Source organism: Pyxicephalus adspersus, chromosome 4 (genome assembly GCF_032062135.1).
Source record: "Pyxicephalus adspersus chromosome 4, UCB_Pads_2.0, whole genome shotgun sequence".
NCBI classification, from domain to species: Eukaryota; Metazoa; Chordata; class Amphibia; order Anura; family Pyxicephalidae; genus Pyxicephalus; species Pyxicephalus adspersus.
The window spans coordinates 143,634,434-143,645,998 of record NC_092861.1 but is presented as its reverse complement, the minus strand read 5'-3'; the positions used below and the strand labels follow the sequence as shown (position 1 = coordinate 143,645,998).

General features: G+C 37.6%; 1 protein-coding gene across 4 annotated transcripts in view; it reads left to right on the top strand.

The window, feature by feature from the left end:
- Positions 1 to 11,565, top strand: part of USH2A (usherin) — a 371,236-nt gene that overhangs the window by 56,289 nt on the left and 303,382 nt on the right. For all 4 annotated transcript variants that reach the window (XM_072409865.1, XM_072409864.1, XM_072409867.1 and 1 more), the window contains one exon: positions 6,699 to 7,337. In XM_072409865.1, coding sequence (XP_072265966.1) covers positions 6,699 to 7,337 — 639 coding nt within the window. The remainder of the gene's footprint in view (positions 1 to 6,698; positions 7,338 to 11,565) is intronic.

Here is an 11,565-nt window from a genome sequence, read left to right as displayed (position 1 = left end):
TTATTGAAATTAAATGATATGCCTTAGGTGAGTCATTCATCATTGCTAAAGGAACTTGCTTTTAGTAGAGGGGTTCCTGAATTTTTATCCCTATACATAATGTATTTCTATCCAGGTTTAATAGATGCATTTGGTCTGCTTGCATTCTTAAACGCATGGGCTGTGTGTTCACAGATGTTAGGTCAGTAATGTTTTATTATGAGTCAGGGGGTATTTTTCACTGATAGCTACAAGTGATGGTGGGCTGTTTGTGCTGAGCTTTTATGTAAAGTAGATAGACTGCACTGGTCCATATGGACTGCACTGGGGCCGATATGAAGGGTTAATCGGCAGAAAATTGGTGTTTCTTGTATACAACACTTTTCTGTTTGCTTCATTTATTAAAATAACAGTCAGCTAATAACATTGCCACTTTTTTAGCAGGTTGGCCATTTTCAGAATTTAAACATGGTGTTCTGTAATTTGTATCACTGAAGAAGGTGGGGGCTCAGGGTTGTTGTTTCCCCTACCATAAAACCATGAGAAAGCTCTAGCCCTTTTGAAAGTGAAGAATTCCATGGGCCACAATAGAGGTTAGTGGTGTTCTTTTCAAACACCCAAATTCCACTTTTGTAATGATCACCACCTTTTATAAGTAGCCATTGCAGCTACCATACCTGTCTATGGCTGCTAAATGCCTCTTATAAAAGTGATCATGGCTGGAAAACATGGCTACTATTTATCATTACCATTTCAGTCTGGTGTTAGAAGACGTGCTGATCTGTTCTTTGACCCCCCTTCACATATTTTCAGCTGTATAAATGTGATTACAGCTCCATGAAATGCAAAGAATATTTATCATGTCGCATCCTTTGGTGTCTTTGTCAACTTTTGTTTAGCTTTGTTTAGGATTTGCATTACCATATAAGTTTGAGAATACAAAACTTTATTGAAGTGAACAAAAACCTGTTGACTCCCCTGCAACAGGTCAAATTCAGGCCACAAATAGGTCAAATGTAGGTCAAATCAAATATGCCTAACAATACATTTTGAATGATGCATTTCAAACTGAAGTCAACCTAATGCCATCCACACAACCCCAAAGCCCTAAAGTTCCCCTGGTAGCACTGACAACTTTTTTTTTTCTGCTTAGTAAGTAACGAAAGGGGAATTTCTTTCTGAATTGCAGCACTTAGGATGATTTACATTTCCTGCCTGCCTCGGCTCTGTGATGTCACTGGTTAATCTTATATAAAATTGATTACGAAGATCAACATTTCAGCTCTAAAATATCTCTTTGGTGTAATGTGGATTGGAACCAGATTACATCGGCATATTTGCCACTTTCTTGACAATAAAATAGTGTCATTTATATTGTCCCTCGTTAAGCTTTTCAGCGTGTGTTTTTACAAAAATCAATCTGATAATGTTAAGCACTTAAAGTTAAGGCCTAATAAAAAAAAATTGCAAAGGGGTCTTAAAATTTTGCCGACACCAAAAGAAAATTTAAGAAAGAGGATAAAAAAGCAAGCTTTCTGAAAGTGCTCTGTTCAGACATTTAAAGGAGAATTCTAGGTATGTCAAAACGTTCATAGGTTCAATGAATTACCAACGGATAAAGTTATTTTTTAACTGTGTGTATGTAATTGCTTGCAATCTTCCTATATATTTATAGTTAGTTATATATATATATATATATATATATATATAGTTTTGGTGTCTAAGAAGGGCTGATCATAATTTTTTAGCATACTTTATTTTGATTGGATTAGTCTAAAACTAACAAAGAGAATGGAGAATGTGAACAGAACAATACAAAAATTCTTCATCGAACTCACTATCCAAATGTGGGGAGAATCCCTGGGTTGAAGGTAATTGTTACATCAAAAGCTGGTTTGGGATTAAATATTTTATTAGGTTAGGTAGGTGAACAGAAACCTAAGAGTCCTTCAACAAATAAGACAATAAGTATTTCTTAAAACAGAAAATCTGCATGTTTATCATGGCTGTAAAATTTTAGACGGTATATGTACTTTCTGCTCAATTTAAAGGAGCACTCATCCCATCTTCTCAAACTTTTAGACGGTATGTGTACTTTCATTCAGCAGCTCCAGATGCACAGTAGGCTCCAGTCATATCAATGGATGCTTTCCGTGCCTTTCTCCAATTTCCTGCCTGGAAGAGTACAAACCTAGGGATGAGCAAGAATGCCTCTGACATACCCACGAAAATTTCCTCGAATTTCTGATGGGTCCGAGAATTTCAGCGAACTGATTTTGCAGACCCATCCGAAGATTAAGGAAATCATAACAGGATGATTGCCACCAAGGCATTCACCGCAAGCCCTCATTTAACCTGTAGTGCCCGGGGATTATACACAGGAGGATTCCCACCTCTGCATTCCTGAATGCAGCCACAGTACTACTTTTGTCAATGTGAGTCCTGCCGCTGTGCTCATTATTGAATGCAGCTGTGGGAATCATCACAGGATGATTCCCACGGCTGCATTCATTCATGATGAGCACAGCCGCAGTACTCCTGTGTTCTTGGATAGAAAATCTCTATCCAAGAACACATACTATAGGGTTGCAAGAGCAATCAAGTAGGCGGAGCTGTCAGCCCTGCTCCCCTGATTGTTCTTGCAGGTCCCCAAAAATTCGATCTTGACGGACGAATTTACACAGGCCGTTCTAGCTTACATGTTCGGTAAGATAATATTTTGCCGCGAGATAGAATTTTTAAAATCTTGCTTGCTCATCCCTATACAAACCCTTTTACAAGATGTGTGTTGGCACTGAGACTTGTAGGTACCTATGGTTTCAAAAGTAGAGCTAAAGTCCACTATGCTCATCTCCCCTCCAACAATTCTCCATCTGCAAGTTTTATTCTAAGAGGTGAGGGAATTGTCACAGAAAAGAAGTGAGCATATAGAATGATGGCTGAGAAGAGAGGCTTTAAGAGATAGAAGACGTTTGAGAAGATGGGATTTGAGTGCTCCTTTAAATTGAGCAGAAAATAGGAGCACACCAAATCCCAAGGTGAGACTGAATCTGCCCTTTCCAGTGTATTATTTATTTTATATTGTAATTATTAGATATATTAGGTAAATTTTGCTACCTAGATGACAGCTGGGGTGGGTAAGGTGTACTAGAGGACTACGGGACAGGTTGTTAGCTGTGTTTCTAAAAATATCATCCCCATTCTACTGCATTTATTTTTAAACATTTTTTAAAATAAAATAAATGTATTATATTCAGCACAGGCTGGGCAGCATGGTTGACTCAGTGGTTAGCACTCTGGCCTCTTGCTGCACTGGGTCCAAGGTTCAAATCTCAGCCAGGGCACAATCTGCAAGGAATATGTCTGTTCTCCTTGTGTTTGTGTGGGTTTCTTCTCCCACCTGAAAAACATGCAGTTAGTTTAATAAGCTTTCCCCTCAAAGCTAACTTTAGACTATGATAGGGACTTTATATTGTGAGCCCTTTTAGGGACAGATGACTATGGATAATGGACTATGGACATGATTATGGACTGTGACTTGACTTTGGACTTTATAAAGCACTGTGTAATATGTCGGCATTATAAATAAATAAGTAAATAAAACTCAGCCATTAAATGAACTTAATAGTGCAGTTTGTAACTTCTGCAATATCCTTTTCACCAGGTCAAAACTTCTTTCTTTCTTTCTTTACTTTTTCTAATTCAAAATAGTGCTGTGCTTATCACAATTTTAAATGATCACATCCCTAGAAGGGTGTGAAATGATAATTAGCAGATAGTTATAAAAAATAATTGTAATATATTCTGAATAAATTTCAGGCCAAGCCCAGTAATGTTGTCATTAATCACTGCCTCGCTGAAGCCATGTTTTTTTTTTCTTTTCTTCCTCATGAAAATACAGAATTAAAGCATTAATTTTTCACAAATTGATAGTGAGAGAAGTCCCCACCCCCTAGTCATGGAATATGCAAATGATTGAACAATAAATAGAACACGACAAACATGGAGCAGTTAACTCTTTAGAATTAACCCCATAGGAATGGGATATTATATCGCTCAAAACATATACTAGTATATTACATTTTTCAAAATGAAATATAGCTTTAATATTTTGGGACTTTTTACTGAAAATTGTGTTTTTATGATTGCTATTAATATGTTAAGTCATAAATAAATGATCTGCTATTATTTGAATATGACTGTAATGGTTTTCAAAAAGTGCAAGGGGTCCAATCATGGTTTACTGGTCCTCAATGGAGAATGTAATGTGGAGGCTGCTGATCTTCTGAAATGTGATTCCTAAGGAACAACACTTATTTAAAGTTTTTATTGTAATGACTTTACAAATACCCCTTCATTAGCAAAGCTTTATCTGCATGTTAATTGTCTCTTTTTACCCATTTTTGGTCTGCTATACCAGAACTATGCTTATCTTCCTCCAGCAATGAGAAGTCATAGATACCCCTCTATCATTCTGTCAGCCAATGCCACCATCTTCCCCATCTTCTCTTTTAGCTTCCATGGTACTCAGCCCTACCCACTGGGTAGCCATTTTTAATCCAACTCTTGGATATGGTTTTAGGGACTTCATTGTATCTTGCACCCAGATGCATTCCCAGCAGGATCAGGCAGGGTATATGCTGCACTACTTATAAACACTGATTTACAAACTACTGGTAGAGCAGGGGTAAGGGTTTTTTCAGGAGGAAAGACATGCAAAACCTTTATTGGTATAATAGTAAAATCTCCTATTAAAGTACTGCTCTTGTGGTAGAGTGTGATCTACATCTAGCAAGGGGTGGAAGGACTTTTTGTATCACCTATGATTGGGATAATTATGAGTTTCAAGGAAGACTGGTGAAGAAGATTGGTCAGTCTCTCTTTAAGAGGATGATCAAAAGATTGCTCTGTTGGGCCAAGAATTTGGGCTGTGGAAGTGATTGGGTGGATTTGGCCATCAATCCACTAGTCCATCTGACAAAATTTTAGAAGGGCTGGAAAAACTCACAGAAAGGTGTCTGTACCATGTGTTTGGAACAAATTATTTTGTACCGAAATCAGCAGAGTTTTATCTAATTTATTAGCTAAATGAAATATCTCTTGCAAAGAGGATTATTCATTTTGCTATGTGACCAGACTAACTTCATAGTTTATTATCCCCCTTATATTTCTTTTGTTAATTAAAACCTTAAGAGTCTTATTTCCAACAACGTGGGAGCCCCTTGTCTAGCAAAAAGCCCCCCTCCCCCAGAGGCAGAAAAAGGGCCTAAGGGTACCAAAAAAAGGGACGTGTGAATTCTATATCGATTTTTATGGTTATGTATCAAGTTTAGCCAATGCAAGAGAAAGCAAAACCAAGAGAGTTTATAGTAGAATACAGTAATTGTAAATTTTTTGTATGTCATGTAACTTGACAAACAAATCTATCCAAATAATTGATAAAATGGAATATTGTATCTTCTTGGATTAGATGCTACTACTTAATACATAGTGGAGGAATATTGCCATGCCATCCTTCCCCTTCATTGAACGAAGCGCTCTTTTCTTTGGTAGTGTTCAGTGATGCAGGTGATGTCAGCAAACAGTGGACAAGTCTTTCATCACTTCGGGTCACATGACTGGGTATTTGGGGTGTAAGACATTTGTGGACGAACTTGTCTAAAAATCTTTTTTATATAGTTTAGTAAATGTAGTTAAAATTTAGTTTGCAAAAAATAATCATGTGCAAAGATTTTTTTTAAAAAAACAGGGCTTTCCCTTGTGCATGATTAGATGACTGAAGTCAGTGAAGCTTCAGCTCATTTACTAAGATAAGTGAATAATTCAGTTTGCTAGGTGGCCAGTCTTTACTACATTAGTAAACCAACCCCCTCAATTTAAAAGTAACAAAATAAACACAAATCTTAACAAAATAAACACAAAATCTTAAAACAAATTTTAAAACTATTACTAGAATTCATAATAAATTTGACATGAATATTATGTCATGAACATACGAATACTACCATAAGATCTAACTATATTTTACAACAAAAAGAAGAGGAAAAAAGAGTCTCCTGGCTTAAGCATGAAAGAACATTAGGATCTTATAGAAAACAAATACATGTGATAGTTTAATCTTGTCCACCTTTTAGCTTCTTTCAAAGAATAGATAGTTAATAGAATTCAAGTAAAAAGTCTTTGAGGGCAAAATATACACTTTTTGTTTAAAGCAGAGTTTCTCAACCAGGAATCCTCCAGTGGGCAATTTGTGCCTCTCAGGTCAGTTTAAGCGACACCAATGATATTTTTGGCTATCTCTAAGGGTGACATCGTTCCCAATGCCCGACAACGCAAGAGACATTTTTCCCTCTGACCACCACACTAATGTACTGTGAGCTGTAGATATAGAAATCATATGAGGGGTTCCCCCATGTTAATAAGGTCAAGAAACACTGGTCTAGAGTGTGTCAATAAGACTCTTCTGTTCAACATAATGTTTGCAGTGTTTGGCTGTAAAGATGGTTAGGCCTATTGTAATTGAAGCACAGGGATGAGTACAACACTATGATGTACTGTACCTATGGCATTCCTGTAAACCAATAAATCCCAAAATGGCATGTGTTATGAAATTTTTCACTAAAATTTTCCTTTAGTCCTGACATAGAACACCCATTTCATTACATAAGCCTATTATTTCTCAGTGAACATTATAACATTGAAACTATTTGTCTTTGCAGGTCCTTTGTGTGATCACTGCAAACTGGGCTACAAACAAGACATATTAGGTCAAGAGAGCTGTACTCCATGCATGTGCAACGCTTATGGCTCCATCAATCAATTCTGCAATCCCACCAGTGGACAATGTAAGTGCAGAGAGAATGCCAGCGGTCTTCGCTGTGACACCTGTATTGACAACTATTATGGGTTGTCTGCTGACGGTTGTAAACCCTGCGAGTGTCACACGGAAGGGATTATCCCTGGAACAGTTTGTGACGCTGTGACAGGCCAATGTGTCTGTCAGCCTAATGTTGGTGGAAGGCAGTGCAATGAATGTCTGCATGGCTACTACAAACTCATGCAAAATGGCTCCATGTCTTGCCCGCCCTGCCAGTGTGATGGATCTGGCACCATAAACAGCTCACAGGTCTGTGATAAGTTGACAGGACAGTGTTTGTGCAAGGACTTTGTAACAGGGCCACAATGCAATATCTGCGTTAGCCATACCTTCAACCTAACGGCTGTGAATTTACAGGGCTGTCAAGATTGTGACTGTGACCCTATTGGAACTTTGTCGGGATCAACCTGTGACCCAGTTAATGGGCAATGTCATTGTTTGCCAGATTTTCAAGGCAGAAGATGTAGCAGATGTAAGCCTGGTAAGTGAATACAAGGAAAAAACATTTAATAGCAAAGCCCAGCATTACTTTTATTCTTTTTGGCAGAATATTATTAAAGTGTATCAACTTGGTGAGTAGTTTGAACTGGTTCAATTTTGTCCATAGGGTTTTAAATCTGGGATATGTTTATTTCAATAGTGGTTGAACTTGATAGACTAATGTAACTATGTCAGTTTGGTTTTTGGTTAGGTTTGTTCGATCAAACTCGGAGAACAAAATTGGGATTTGTAATATTTCAATTTGAACCATAATTAACCTTGTCAACCTATTGGTTGGCAAAGTAACTTTATCTTGGAGCCCCTTAATTAAACATCAAGTAAATATTAGGCATTAAGTCCATTGCCCAGCTAAATATTGGTAACCATTTTCATTTGATAGTGGTCACCAGGTGTGGTACAACCTCCTCAGACTACCTACTAATGAAAATGCTCACCACTAATAATATTTACAATGGGCAGCCATGAGGCAGTGTGAGCGTGTACGCAGTGGGTAGTTGGCCAAAATTGAACAGCAACACCACCATTGGCTAATAGGACAAAAAGATTATTAAAAATAATTTGTATATTAAAATAATTTGTATAATTGTCCCCAGAAAGGGAGTTGAACGAAAATCATCCAATTGGCAGGCAAAGGCAAAGATGATAAAGTTCAGTGCAGCCATTCCTGCACCCCAGTACCACAGGGCACGTGATAGGAGCTTCCACTGCTTCTTTTAGCACAGCCCTGCAAAGGGGGAGCTATCACTATTAAAAAAAATGAAAACTTCTCCTTACTTTCTGTTGTATGTTAGGGTCAGCAAATTAGAAGACTTTTGAAAACATACCTGTCCATACTTCCTGTGTTCTTTCAAAAAATCACATTTGTCCCCCCATATCTAAACTGAAACTTTGGAACAATGAGTCCCTGTTATATTTAGATAAGCTTGTAAGGATGGATTTACAATAGCCAACTGAGCAGGAGTGACACCACAGGGTACACAAAAATGCTGCATGTTGTTAGCCCACAGCATAAATTAGCTGAGTACATTTATGCAGATCAATAACTAGTTTTGTTTGTACGGTATTTGCTGAGCATTTAAGAAGATAAAACATAGCTAATGTTCATATAATTCAGACAAATCTTTCTTTATATTGTTTGTGTACTGAGTGGAAGGAAGTTGTGTCCTTGTTTTTATTGCACCATATTTGTTGAAACATTACGAGCTAAAAATTCTTTAGCGTAATATTCTCTGGCTACAGAAGTAGTAAATACGGAATGTTCATTTCTAAGGTACTTTGCATATTACATATAGTAGATATATATGAAAAAACATTGTAGCTTCCCATCAAAGCTGTCTAGAAGACCACTTCTCCACCAATAGAGAGGTCTGCCTACATATTACTGAATAGAAAATGTCACTTCTGGTTTTAAAATAAATAGGTTTAGGTGAGGTAGACAGCACAGCAGGGTTCCCAGACTTAAGCACCCCCAGGGGATTCTGGGCAACATTTTTAACACATTAACTAAACGGTCCTTTAAATTCCAACAAAAAAAATCTATTTTTCAGACATCTTACACAGCATAGACCATTATGCCAAAGATTCATATCAGTTTCTAAAATCAGTTTGTCTAACTGCCACCTAGAGTAATAAGTAATAAGGCCTCCTTAGAGGATTGCCGTGTTTTTACATTTCCGAAACCTAGTCACAGATGCACAGTTAGCAATCGCAGTTCATGGATCTTGGTTCAATCATCTAACCAAAGTGTCTCTCATGTGTTAATCATGCAAGGCTGATTTTATGTTCCCCGTGGTCCACTAAAAAGTAATGGTTTCAGAAGCTTAAATGTTTAGGACATTAACTTCTCCTGTGCCATCAATGACGGCCTGGCCTGGATATCAGAAAGTGCAATGGCACCCCACACTGGCATGATATTAATGATACAGGACACCAAGCCACCAGAGAGAGTTTTGCAAACGGTTCCTCGGGCTACCCAAGCCCCATTTGCAGTGGCACTAGGCCATGAATTATGAATGACTCTTTTGTTTACAAATATAATATAGAAAGGTTGAGATCCTTCGTGTCTGAAAATGGAATATCTTATCTGGTTGAAAGAAGAACCAAGTTAGGAGAATTTTTGGTTTTAGAATGGCAACATAATGTAGGACTATAACACAGGTAGGTATTTGCCCCGGCAGCCCAACACTGTTATTTTTGGGCATTGTGCCTTCCATGTGGAATAAGGGTGAGGATGAAAAAAGTTTTCCATCGGGCCTATACCTGTAATTTCAAAGGCTTTTTGTACAGTTTGCAGGCTATGCAAGAATAAGCCATAGCACCATGCATTGGCATGTCTACTTATAGTCCAACTATGGAGTACCCAGAAAATGGTCAAAGTGTAGCAGCTAGATTGAATATTGTCCTATTAGAAAAATAAATGTATGTTGTGTTTAATTGTAGCAAATATTACAAAAGGATCCACGTTGTTGACATTATTTGGACATGTGCAACAAAATATTTAGTTTCGATGGGTTTGTCACCACTTTAATCTTCCCCACCATTAAACACTGTATCCCAGTCCACAAATTATTGATCCTTTCCTTAAATCTAATTACCCAACAATACTGAACAAATAACCCCAATGCCTTAGAATTTAACATTTCCATTACAAGCTTCACCCAAACGCTTTAAATTCAACCCTCAACGCCTTATTTTTAAATTCTTCCCTACAGCATCTGTCTCCCTAAGTCAATAAATACCTAACCCCAATACTGTTTTTTTAACTTCTCAACCCTCAATACAACACCCAATACCCATATACAATACCAAATGAGGAAACCCAGTGCTTCTTCTTTTAACATCCCAATCTTTAACTCACCCCATTCTTTTCCGCTCCATATTATATCACAGTGAGGCTGGTTGAAAACAGTTCTCCAAGACTGGACTATCATAGGTGAAAATGGGTTAACCAACAAACCTGGAATTGATTTCTTAAAATTAATTTGCTATTATTTGTCAAAAATGTTTAATCTGGACCAGATCCATTCCAAGTTTTCTGGAACCTCCATGTTTCCCCATGATAGCCTATCTTCTCCGTTATTGGAAAACTATAATAAGTCAGGCCCAATGTCTTATGTTTTTAGCCATCTTCTCCAACACTGATCTCCCTCCTAAACACATAGGTCCGATACCTCAAAACCAACCTCCCCAACACTTAAATAGAACCTGTTGCCATATCATCTATTTTAATTAAAATCTCCCTATAAGATTACATGTGTGTTTAACATATGTTAGACATGTTAGTTTACTGAAAAAAATAACTTTCCTTGTAGGCATCCAATAGCCCTGAGAATGATTGGCGCCACCATCTTGGATGGGATGTCAACAGCCTCACCAGATTTAGAGCTGTCACTCAAGAGACAATCTATAACTTGCCAAAGATATTGCACTCGCTACCTCTATATCTTCCCTTTATTCCTCCTTGGCAGTCACGAGACGAGGAAAGGGTTAGAAAGGCTGGATTAGCACAAAACATAACTAGACAAGTCCAAGGGAGAAAAGGACTATGATGTTCAAGTGGCTGTGCTGTGCTGACACTATTTAGTGGCACATGGTAATAAAGAAAATAAATGAGCACGTTTGATGCTTTTACTTGCATTTTTTAAGCAATGATAAGGTACCTCAATGATATAGAGAGAACCCATCATCGATGGGCCTCTATTAATCTGATGCCCTGCCTGAATTGTTATAATAGTGCAAATTACCGCCTAAAGATCACGTTATAGTTTTGTAATTATTTACTTGTATTCTCTGCCTATCAGATCAAAACTGTCAGGTTAAAGGACCATTGTATCTCCTTCCTGAGGTCAGTACTGATAACAGACACACAGGTTACTGTATTGACAGGATTACATAAAGGAAATCCAAAGGTTATGTTAACTGACAACAACAACATACTTAAATAGATAAAAAGAGGGGTTTCATTTTTAGGTATGCAAGGCAGGGGGATTGGTATGGCTCTATATACTTCTATTGCACTAACTGCTCATATAAAGGTTTTCAGAAAGCAGAAAAAATCTTAGCTAGGGCAGTGCAGGGGTAATATCAGTTAGGACAATGCAGGTGCTTAAAAAGATTTCCACACAAAATAAAAAAACAATGGTGCCAAATGCTTAGCAAGGACGAGGTTTGGCTTTGTTGCTACTAATTGGTTTGAAACAAAATCTGCA